The 12,770-nt window shown below is 42.5% G+C and overlaps 1 protein-coding gene across 1 annotated transcript in view; it reads right to left on the bottom strand.

Moving 5' to 3' along the window:
* Positions 1–9,933: 9,933 nt before the first annotated feature.
* The window catches only part of LOC147026833 (G protein-signaling modulator 2-like), a 109,012-nt gene continuing 106,175 nt past the window's right edge, over positions 9,934–12,770 (bottom strand). The window contains exon 9 of the mRNA XM_085882670.1: positions 9,934–10,877. Coding sequence (XP_085738796.1) covers positions 10,725–10,877 — 153 coding nt within the window. The 3' untranslated portion in view covers positions 9,934–10,724. The remainder of the gene's footprint in view (positions 10,878–12,770) is intronic.

The raw sequence follows: 12,770 nt of genomic DNA on the forward strand, positions 1-12,770 counted from the left end.
TCCGAGAACCGGAACAATATACAGTGTCGTTACCTCTGCTCTCAATGCTGTATCATCTCAAGTATACAGCGTATCTCAAATCTTTGGGTGCAGTCACTATACAGGTTCTGTCACCACATAAACAACCGAAAATGACGTGAGAAACGTCAATGTTCCGACTGATCTTGGAGAAAAAAAGCATTGGGTCTAATCAACCACATCTGACTGATTTTACAAAGATAATATTCAGGAAAAACAGTCGTTCTCTTTCACTGTTGTAATCAAAAAAATTCCTTTGGGTTGAATAACCTGTTGAACAAGATGATGTGTTCAGCCTTCTCTGCCATCACTTCCACTCAGAGACAAGCGAAGCTGAGGATTCATTTATCAAAAAGCAGGGGAGCACATTTGGAAGAAAATCTTTGGAAAATTGTCTAAACCTACCGTTTCCCAGGTTCATTTCGAATGTATGGAAAAGTAGAAATGCTTCAAACATGGCGAAGAAATGGGATCAGCAGCAGTGAAGTTTTCGGAAAGTCATAAAAAAAAACACCTTTCAGAGAAACAGGGATTACCTTGCAGAGGTTTGTCACATTGTAAAGTTACATTCAAAGATTGGCTTACTGTGCTACAGATCTGCAGATCTAGTTTACAGAGAAATTGTAAAGGCCGGGAATGAGATGGACATTTTTAGCTATAATGGCAGGTGAGGCCAGGTCGTTTAGGACAGAGAAGCTTTCAGTTTGTATCAGATTTGCAGAAAACCTCGACATCACAGAAAGGTTCCTGTGCTTTGTCAACTGCTCGTCTTCCAAAAATGCACAAGGCATTTGCACTGCCATAAAGAAAGCTTTCGAGATGAATGGATTACAGAATGCGCCGAGAGTTGGCCAATCATATGATGGTGCTGCGGTCAGGACAGCTTGTAGCTGGGCATAGAATCAAACCCAGGCGAGACAGCTTAGAGGCGAGTGTGCGTACCAATAGGTCATGCTGCCAGCCCACGTTAAAGGAAGAACAGTATTTATATTAGGAGAATGGATATCTAGGTGTAACTCTTGGGAGACATGATTCCTCAATTGCTCGATTTTGTTATTATGTCAACAGTGGTACCTGGTAAACATGTCAAAGAATCAGGCAAAAACAAAAAAATAAGAGTGACAAGTCTGAAGACGGCAATGGTTCACGGGTGGTATTTGACGATGTAGATTGTTTCAGAAGTCAAGGATGAGACAATGTGATAATTTTTGACCAAGTTATAAAAATGATCAACATGATGTGGTACGAGTGACGGGTTATGAGTTGCAAAATGTCGAAAACCCGGTTTCGTTCAACAACTTTAAAAATTTGACCTTTGCATAACCTTTAAAGGTCACAAAACAATGTTGTGGACATTAGAATAAGGAAACAGGATACGTGCTATACCTTATTGGAGTTAGTTCATCAAAGAAGGTCGAAAACCCGGTTCGATTCCAACAACTCTGAAAATTTGACCTTTGTGAACTTTAAAGGTCAAAGGTCAAGGATGATGACCTTTGGTGCAAAACTTCCTCTGGAACATTCCAGGAACAATATAACGTCATATAGGCTATATGGCATTTTGCACTCCTCGCATTACACTGAACAACAAAATTTTTTTACTGGAGATGTGTAAAGTGATTTAGACTGATTTGGGTACGCTGATTTCAAAAATCATAACCATTTTGCTGTATCACGTCAGGATTTTCAGTAACAGAAATATTCCCATTGCCTAGAAGTCAGGATTTCAATGAAATTTACAAAAATTCATTTATTCATTTATTTCATCATGAATGCTTCAAAATTATAGAAATTACAGAAAAACTCCACTAGAATGTAATTAAAAATGCTTTAGGCATTTGGCTTTGCGTTTGTGCTGCTCTGTGTCAGTTTCACGATGCAGGAACCAGCAGAAATCGCCCATCATGTTCGGGTTGTGCCGCCCTTGGTAACGCGTCTCCATGAGTGAAATCTCTTGGTGGAATCGCTCGCCGTGCTCGTCCGAGACTGCTCCCAAGTTGTCAGGGAAGAAGTTCAGGTGCTGGTGTAGGAAATGGATTTTCAGGGACATCCTGGAGCCAAGTTTCCTGAAGGACTCCAGCAGCTGCTGCACTATTTCTTCATAGTTGTCCGCGCGCTCGTTCCCCAAGAAGTTGTCCGTCACAGCTTTGAAGCTCCTCCACGCTGCCAGCTCTTTGGGGTTTAGAGTTGTCGGAAAAGTTTCGTCCTTCATAATCTGTCGGATTTGCGGTCCAACAAAGACACCAGCCTTGATCTTGGCCTCCGACAAGGTGTTGCCAAACTTTTCCTTGAGGACGCCCATAAAAACCCACGCCCATTCAGATCCATTGCCCATACAAAACTTTTCATCAAGCCGAGCTTTATGTGGAGTGGTGGAAGGAAAACCTTGGCTGGGTCGACAAGGGCGACATGCTTCACGTTGTGTCGACCAGGTACATGCTCTTTTCGCTCTTCCCAATCTTTCTTCGTCCAGTGATTCTTGTCGTCTCTGCTATCCCAGAGACAAAGGAAGCACATGTATTTCGTGTAGCCTGACTGCAGCCCTAACAACAGCACCACCACTTTCAAGACTCCGCAGATGTGCCAGTTGAAGTCATTGTACTTGATGGAATCAAGCAGCTGCCGCATAGTCTCATAGGTCTCTGTCATGCCGAACGCGTGAGCCAGTGGGACTGATGGTTTCTCGTTGCCATTGTGGAGCAAAACAGCCTTCAAGCTGTTCTTCCCCGAGTCGATGAAGAGGCGCCAGTCTGCAGGATCGTGATCACACCCAAGTTCTTTCAACAGACCGTTGATGTCACTGCAGAATGTCATCGTGTCTTCCATCTCAAAGAACTCAGCCATGTCTCTGTGACGTGCTCTGAACAAGGATATCTTGGTGTTAGGTTCAAGTAGATTCCACTGCTGCAGCCTTGATCCAAGCAGCTCTGCCTTCGCCTTTGACAGCGAGAGATCTCTTGCAAGATCATTTAAGTCTCCCTGGTTCAGAAGGTGTGATTCTTGAGTGTCGGGTTCAAAAGGTTCATCATCATCATCCTCTTCACCACTGCTTACAGCTATGTTCTGATCAGCTGGAGGTGTTGGAACGGGGTTCTCGTCATCATGAGGCACAGGTTTACGAGCAGAGACGCAGTCAACGTACTTGATGTGACCTTTATTCTTCTTGTTGAAGCCGGCGATGCTTGTGCAGCAGAAATAACAATCATCATGATGATTCTGCGGCTCACGCCATATCATGGGCACCGCAAATGGCATGCTCGCGCGCTTGCCCACCAACCACTGAGTCAAGGTTGTGTGACAGCTTGTGCAGCAGATGTGTGGTGCCCAGCTCTGTTCTTGGTCCCCCACCTTACATCCGAAGTAGTGAAAGTAGGCGGCCTTCATTTTCACTGCTGTAGATATACTTCGCTGTTGATCTTTTTTGGTATACCGACCACAGACATAACAGAAGTTGTCAGGATGATTGGTACAGGAACACCTACTCATCTTTATCTGAAAGAAAGAAATATAACACAAGTTAACAACAATTGTACGAAATAGACATGTTAAAGACATATGTAAATTTCATTGAAATCCTGACTTCTAGGCAATGGGAATATTTCTGTTCCTGAAAATCCTGACGTGATACAGCAAAACGGTTATGATTTTTGAAATCAGCGTACCCAAATTAGTCTTAATCACTTTACACATCTCCAGTAAAAAAATTTTTTGAAATTTGTTGTTCAGTGTTATCCATACTTTGATGAAATCAGCGTAAAAACAAACTTGAAGGGGGCGCCACGGGCAAGGTGTTCGAGATAGAGCAAAATGGTTTCAAGACTTTAGGTGGGGAATGACCTCAAGATTATGCATAAAAAATATTGTCATCCTCGCTCTCAAAGTTTGGGCGGTCGTATGATTTTTATGTCAAAATTCGCAATTTTCTAAGTTTTTGACCCTGTGACCTTGACCTTGGGATGAAAATGAAAAATCGGACAACGACAAGTTTTAGATAATTCATTTTGTTATTCAAATACCAAAGAACCCATTCCATTCAGTCAATTCCCTTAGAGAAGATAGATTTTTAATCCGACTACCCCCTAAAAATGGCTATTTTTTGGGGCGTGGCTCCCCCCTCAATGGGCGTAGCACGCCCTCATCCAGCAAAACACAACTAGACATTGATATCGAACACATAACCAAGTTTTATCAAGATCGGATCAAAGTCCACGGAGTTATGCTCTGGACAGACACATACACAGACATAACAAATATAGTGGTCACTCTGGCTGTCGCTCGTGAACCAATTACATAATGAACATTAATTGCATTTGTGATTTCAAGGATACCAACACTGTATAAACTTTATGAACAAGCAGTAAATTCAGAAAGTTAAACCATGCTCCCCATTATTATTACACCCCCCCCCCTCCCAAATGAGAAGTCAAACTACATCTATGGTTACAATGCTGTTCTGATTATCACTTCAGCACAGGAAATGCAATCCAACACAATCCAACACAGACTCTCAACAGAACATAGGTGCTGCCAAAGGAGTCTCCTGGGCTATTTGGCACAATCCTGGACAGGTCACCATGCCAACACAGGACATTCAAATGGCTCAATCATTCCAGCAAGCAGGTACTCATTTTGCCAACCTCAGAAGGATGACAGGCTGAGTCAACCTCACCTGGTGGTAACTCAACAGCCAAGCAGAATTTGAACTCAGGACCCTAAGATCCCAAGCTCACCCCCTTAACCATGAAGCCAACACCAGGCTTGCAGGAAGACAGGGGAGGAATTTGTAATATGTTCATGGTACCGGTACACAACTTTTTATCATTGACAACACAAATCTGTATCATATAACAGTTTTCTTGAGTATTTTAGAATATATGCCTGCAGATACAGAATTTTTTTGTGGAGGCCCCCATATTGTGTAGGTCCATGGGCGACTGCCCAGTCTGCCCTGCCCTAAATCCGGCGCTGGTCGGGCCATCGATTCATATCACATGAAAGAAAGAAATGAGCGAGCCTGAATGAGAAAATGTGCAGTGTGCAAAGTAAGTACATTCAGATGAAGTGTAAATCCAGAGAAAGAAGGAAAACAGGGTGGTTGAGCTTGGAGGAAAGGGATGCTATTGATGGCAAGGAGAAGGTATTTATGAGATACAAAATAAAGGGACTGGAATCGGACTTGTATCTCTTCCTCTGACTTGCATTCAGCTTTCAAATCTGCCAGAAATCATTGCAAATATGTTATTCCTGAAGCGAAGCATTCCTTTATTCAAAAGAAATGTGACAACTTCTCTTGTTCTTCCACTAATAGATCTTTCTAGTCCTCAGCTAAAAGAATCTCCAACAACTTCTAGCACTCTACCTTTCCTTCGCTTTTCCGTTCCGATGATACTGTTACGGTTCTTGGAACCGTATGCATACAAACATACAGTTGTCCCGAAGTCAGTTATTCCGTTAAGTATATGTGTAGATAGAACCCCTCCTTGTGTGTAGTGTGAGGACACTGGTGTGCGTTGCGATGTTTTTTTCAGTTAGATTAATAAATCATTATATCCCATCCATGATGACCCACGGTACCCTCTGCCTGCTCGCACCTTCATGTCGCTTGCTACTCTTGCATGGGCTGAACAAGCACGTGTTCGCCTACTCGCCTAACCGGCGACTCGCTTTCCGAGGTAGAATCCTTGTGTAGTACCTTTTTGACGAGTCCGAACACGCATGGAGTGGTCGGGATTCCCGGCATGGCCGAAACCCCGCCCAGAAAAGGCGGCCCCATGGAAGCCCCGTTCAATCAGGGTGAATAGCGACGTCGGCTTCACCAAGGCCCCTCCCCGCTGAGGAAGATCTATAAATTACGACACCATTCGTTCAGAGTGGTCTGGTGAGCTGGAAAGTGAGTCGTCTTGAGCGGAGCGTTGGAGTGACACAGTTCGTCGGCTGATAGCGAAAAAAAGGAGGAAGGTCGTGGAGTGGTTGTGCTCTTTTGGGATCGTTCGTTTCAAGTATGAGAGAGCTGGGAAGACCTCGACCCGACCTTGACCGGGTCTCTCGTAGGGTCCTGTCTGTAGCCCTGATCTCCGCCTCGGACTCCGCTCTTCTCGACCCGGGCTCCTTCGCAGACACGGTCTCCATGCGGGTGACCATGGACCGAGCCGCACGACCATTGACAGGTGCCGCACCACGGAGCATCCCTTCCCTCCAAGGTTCAGGTACCCGACAGAACTGCGATCTCAGCTCACCTCCCTCTCTGGCTGAAAAAAGGTCCTTTGCCACACATCTGGGTTTATTTTCATCTGAGTGTGCGTCTGAGTGTGTGGCGCCGTCTATAAGTAGAATTGCATAAGTGTTTTTATTTGATCATTGTAAATCTTGCCTGTTTTATTCCCACGACAAGTCTGTTTTGTGTCTCCTTTGTAAGTTGCTGTAAAATTGTCACACTACATCTTTCTCTAATCTTCCCCTGCATAAACCCCAATAAACCTGTTCCTGTACCACATAAATTTCCTCGCTTAGTGTAAATAAATTATTGTAGAAATGTTCCCAGTTCGTTTTCCTCTTTTCCTTCATTGGTCCAGCATGGTTCGGATCTGAGTTTTAGCCGGGTCTCTATCCCCAATAATCTGTTCATTTAAGCCGGTACGTCCTTGGTAGTTCCGCTCAGCTGCATCCGATCCAGAGTTGGTAGTTGGTACTCTACCGTAGTTGGTAGAGTGATCCGGTTCGGGCAAGGCGTACTGAGGGCGTGGTTCCCCGGTAGACGACACCGCGTGGTGAATTAGGTTAATTGGTTCTAGACAAAAAGACCCTACGCTACGCGGTGGAGGTATTGGCGTCCACGGTCGGTTAAGCGACCCGCCGCGTCACGGAATTATCTGTGAGCGACGGCCTACAATTCCGGGAGTCTGGTGGGAGACGACGTAACTTTCCCCACCCAGCGGTCGCTCTCGCCACCGGTCCCCAGCCCACAACAATACCATCGCTGTCTCTCCGACCGATAAAGCAACTCTTTTTGGTTCTCTTTTCTCCTCTAACTTCACACTGGATGACTCTAACATTCCATCTCCATCTGATGCTCCCTTCAGCAATCCTATGTCCATCCCTATAATCTCCTTTCATGCAGTCAAAAAATACTCCTCTCTCTGGAAATAAGCAAGGCCGATGGGTAAGATGGCATTCCTCCCCATGTCTTGAAGGAATGTGCTTCGGAACTTGCACCCACGCTTACTTGTTTGTTTCGTTTTTGCTTAAAAACCCAAACTTTTCCTATTATCTGGAAACATGCCTTAGTGCAACCTATTTTAAAGAAGGGTGTTCCTTCAAACTCTTCTAACTACCGTCCTATTACTCTGACTTCTACTGTTTCCAAAGTATTTGAATGTCTTCCAATTCCCATGTTCTCAAGCATTTTGAATCTCACAGTCTTCTATCTGACCACCAATACGGCTTTCGCAAGGCACGATCTGCAGGTGATATCCTTTCTTACATTACGAATGTCTGGGCCTCATCTTTGAGAGACTTTAGGGAATCCTTTGTTGTCGGCCTTGATATCTCAAAAGCCTTTGTCAGAGTTTGGCATCGGGGTCTGATATCCAAGCTTCCCTCTTTCGGCTTTCCTCCTTCACTCTGCTCCCTCCTATCGCTCTTTCTCTCCGACCGCTCTATTTCCATAATTGTTGATGGTTCCACATCTCCACCCCTTCCCTATCAACAGCGGTGTCCCTCAGGGTTCCGTTCTGTCTCCAACACTCTTCTTTCTTTTTATCAATGACCTTCTCTCTTCCACAAATAACCAGATGCACTCATATGCTGATGATTCAATATTACATTCCTTCATGTCTTTCCCATTTTCCCTCACTCGATCTACATCTCTTTTCATCACAGCGACCTCTTTAAATTCGGATTTGGACAAGATCTCCCAGTGGGGCAAATGTAATCAAGTGAAGTTTAATGCTTCAAACACTCAATTTCTTCTCATCTGTCTCTCGAAAACTCCTCTCAACTCTCCAATCTCCTTTGAAAGCTCTACGATTACACCATGTGAGACAATAAACCTACTAGGTATCACTCTAACAACAAATTGTTCCTGGAATCCACACATTACACAAATAGGTAAGTCTGCCTCGAATAAATTAAGAGTCCTATTCAGATGTCGAAGATTCTTCTCCTCTGAGCAGTTGCTCCAGCTATATAAAGGATTGATCCGTCCTTGTGTAGAGTACTGCTCCCACATCTGGACAGAATTGAATACAAAGTTATTCGACTTGTCAACTCCACCAATGTGACCTCAAAACTCGACCCACTCAAATTACGCTGCATAGTAGGCTTTCTTTCTATTTTCTACAGATATTACTTCGGTTTCTGCTTGCAAGAAATTGCTGCTTGTGTCCCTCCACCATTAGTGAGACCAAGAAATACTCGACAAGCCACCACATCACATGATTATTGTGTGGCCATGGGTAACTCAAGGATGGGCCATTACGATGTTTGTTTCTTCCCCTCCACTGCCAAACTCTAGAACTCTTTACCTTCTCATGTCGTCACAAATACTTATGACCTTCCCCTTTTGAAAAAGCACATTTTTTACATCCTCAATAACTCTTAAAGTATTCTCTTTCCTTACTTTTCTATTCATGCAGTTCTTTTATCTAAGGCTTGGCTTCGATGAGGACGATAAAGTCCGTGCCTGTAGCCTTCAACATTAAATAAATAAATAAAAAATCAGAATAGAAGTAAACAAAATCTCGTTGAGAAACCTCAGCAGACCAAAAGAGAATACAAGAAAGATATGGCTGAGAATGTTAAACATAATAACAAGGCATCTTTAAATCCATAAGGGGTGAAGAACAGGCGAAGACAAACGTGGGCCCATTGAGGAATAGCAGAAGGAGATCGCTTCGGGATGAAAATCAAATGGCATGCTTATTAAATAGTTATTTTGAATCAACATACATTACACCAGACCCTTCAGGGGAATTACCAGTTAGTTAAAGAATCTACCTTGGTGATAAGGAAGGGCTTTGAGAGGAGTTCCAGGTCGTACGTCGGAGTGGAGGAAGTTAATAAGCAGCTAAGAAATCAAAGAGTCGATAAAGTTCCAGGGCCAGATGACTTGCACCCGAGTGCATTGAGGAGTTGGAAGAGTAGGTAAGCGAGATGTTGACATTCTGGGAAGGTGTTGGAGACATTATTTCGTGATCACAAAAGGATAAACATTTAACTCAACTAAAACTAATTAAAGGTAGTCAGAACATATTTACTAAAGGGAGATCATGTTTATCATATGTTTTTGGAATTCTCTGAAACAGTTTCTGATTGGGTGGATAAGAGAATGACAGTGGATGTAGTATATCCAGAAGTTCAGAAGGTATTTGATGAGGTACCACAAAGGAGGTTGTTAGTTAAGGTGAGGGCTTGTGGAGTGGCTGGTCAGGTAGCTAACTGGATTGGAAACTGGTTCATGATAGGAAGCAAAGAGTGGCTGTGAATAGAGAATTTGGGGATGGGCGATTGTTAGTCATTGGATACCTCAGGGGTCTGTCCTGGGAGCAATATTATCCATTATTTACATCAACGTTCTGGATAGTTGGGTGAAGAGTCGGCTTTCTAAGCGTGCAGGTGACACAAATCTTGGGGGTGAGCTGGATAGCAGAGTGAGGAGCGACTGACGGAGACAGGAATTTATACAATAGAAAGGAAATGATTAAGAGGGGATCTGATTGAGATTACGAGGAGATCTAGTATAATTCAACTCACTACTGATTATACTATACAGTACTTATACCCTGTTTTAATCAGGTGAAATAAAGTAAGGTAAGCTATCGTGTTTTGGTACTTTACTCTGCAGCACAAGCTATTGTCAATCTTTACAAAGAAATACCAGGTAAGCATAAACCTGTAAGGCCAAAGGTAAATCAAAAAGACTTTTGCAAATATTTATTTTCCTTTTCATGCAACAACAACCACAGGTGTGTTATTTATTTTACCTGCACAGCATGCGACATGCACTTCATTTGCTCTTTCAAGATCACAAAGCACGATGTCCACAGATTAAAAGGCAATAAGACAGGATATTAAAAAAGAAAATCTCAACAACTGATCATATAAAGTACAAATTACAAGAGTTACAAGAAAACGTCAATTTTTTTTTTGTCCTGTTGACCTTGATCAGACCAACACAGAAACCGGCAGCACACAACTTGTTTTGGCCGTCTTGTCAAATGAACCACAGACCTACCTTCTGCCTGCTCTGTCAACTCCAGAATGGTCCACATGTCCGGTACCCCATCCCCCTCTCCTCCCAAGCAAATAACATCCTCTTCAGTTTGTTACACCATGGAAGCAGGACATATGGACCAGGCTGTAGATTTCAGTCACAGGTTGCCTTAATATTTAAATTCTCAGTTTCATTCTTTCCCACAAATACACTCCGATTTCTGCTTCTTATGGTCCTGTTTATATTTATATCCCTCACGATCATGCAGCATGCCTCAAACTACCAAGAAAGGCAGGGGTCGTAAAAGAAATACATCTCATTTAGCAAGGTTCTTGGCAGTGAAACTGTTGTTATGAGTATAAAGTAAGAAAGTCCAGGCATGCATCAGGCAGTCCAGCATCAGAGTGCTGGTTGTATCATCATTCCTTGGTGTGCGACTATGCTGCCGACGCAGTGCCTCTGTAGACATGCGGAGACGGTGTATTCATGGCCATAATCACTCCAAATCGGGCCGGCCCATGAATGACACCCGTTGCTCGTCCTTGTCCTGAAACCTCTGGATGAGGCGCAGGAATTCTTCATCGGGTGTGGTTGGTGCTCGGCGTGGCAAAGGTGGTGGTGCACAGCGCTGGTCATCCAACCTGGAGCCCTGTGTAAAGATCTCTCACCAATGAATTAATTAAAAATTGAAAAAACATATTCAAGCCATTTTGTGATCATTAGTTTTGAGAATTGTAACCCTGTGTGTGTAGCGCAAAGCGGGGTTAAGCAATAGGTTCACCATGTCTATCGACAGATGTCCGTGAATGATTGAGAAGCTTCTTGATTTTGATTGAATTATATATTTTGAACACTGTAGAACATGAATCGGAACATTAATCAAAACAAGAAGCTGCAGCTTAGCACTACTTTGGCTCTGAATTTGGCAAATAGTCCGGAATCTCGTCCTAAGCGCGCACGCACGCAGAAGAATAAGGACATCATTTTAGTCTGGCTACCTGGCTGGAAGTGAAACGAAATTGAAAATCATTCGAAACAAGGAACTTCCTATACACAAGCATCAGGCACGAATAACTAATTTAACATGTTAAATAAGATGGTGTAAAAGACACTGCATTAACAGCGATAAACTTCAGCAAAAAAGCTTTTTCTGCAGCATTTATAACTTTTATTTCATTTTGAAATTACACTAGATTTTTTGCATCTATTGCTAAAAAACGAAGTTTGTGTTTGTGTGTGTGTGTGTTTTTTTGTCACCATTCGTTTGTATTAACAGGAAATGGTAGAAACTCGACACCTCTCATTCACAGATCTTTCATGTATTTCCTACATTTCCGTGAGTCTGATTTGCACCCAGAAACACAATAATTGTGGTTAACCGATTGGAAATTGCCACTCTTTCGTCAAAATGCTGAAAATTGTGTTTAAAAGATGATTTGAATCACACATTTCTCCCTATTGAGGCAGGTGAAAAGTGCCCCAGCTTGCAAAAGTGAGTCGCTGAAAACACACACACCCTCGCCTCATTGGCGTGAAAGGCCTCGTTAGCATTCATACGTCATTTTTAAAGTGTCATTTTCACCCGGTGGTAATTTTTGAGACAATTAATCCCTCGTTAATGCTGGGGTATCGCGTCCTTCACCATACAATGTCCTTCGTGGATCTTTTTGGGCCGGCATGATTTTTGTTTTGCTATAACTTTGTTATAAAAACGTTTATTTGCGAGAACTTTCATGTATGCTTATAAAAAACAGTAATACATATTGCCGTGTATGTGTGTAGTATTTTTGTTCAGGTTCGAGGGAAAAAAATCTTCATAAAGACTTTAAGGACGGGTTATTTGCTGGTTCTTGTAATTATTCCTCCTCTACCCCAAGATTATTGCTATTTTTTCTCACTTATTATTACTTTTATTAGTTTACTAAGACCTGTTAAGCAGGGTGGACAATGCAACTCAAACTCCCAGGAAAAAGCCATTTGTTCACTTATGCACGTAACATATCTGCATCCACCAATAACAAGCATGTCACATAAACTAGACGACCCGTGAACCCGTTGGTTTCCCGTTGTGACAACGGTTGATCAAAAAAATCATTCCAAGAAAAAAAAAAGATAGCTCCAGCAAACTATACCGCTGAGGTTGTTTGCATTGATCAAATTCTCCCAAAGAGTACTTGACTGATTCGGGAATTGATTTTTTAATAATTTCTCCATTGCCCGATTTGAACGAAACTTGATACTGCATTCGGCAGGAGAATGGTGAGTAAGGTGGCCATAACTTTTTGTGCAATCGTGTGCCGTTTTGGCTGTATTTCGGGAACATACATTCACATGTTTATATATATATATATATATATATATATATATATATATATATATATATATATATATATATATATATATATATATATATATATAGTGTGTAGACACAAGATGAGAGTTTTAGTATTATACTAGACGACCCGTGAACTCGTTGGGTTCCCGTTGTGACAGCAGTTGATACAAAAATCATTTCAAAAAAAAAACCAAAAAACAAAAAGAT

This window comes from Eptatretus burgeri, chromosome 5 (genome assembly GCF_056783735.1).
Source record: "Eptatretus burgeri isolate ZD-2024b chromosome 5, Ebu_testis_v1, whole genome shotgun sequence".
Classification (NCBI taxonomy): Eukaryota; Metazoa; Chordata; class Myxini; order Myxiniformes; family Myxinidae; genus Eptatretus; species Eptatretus burgeri.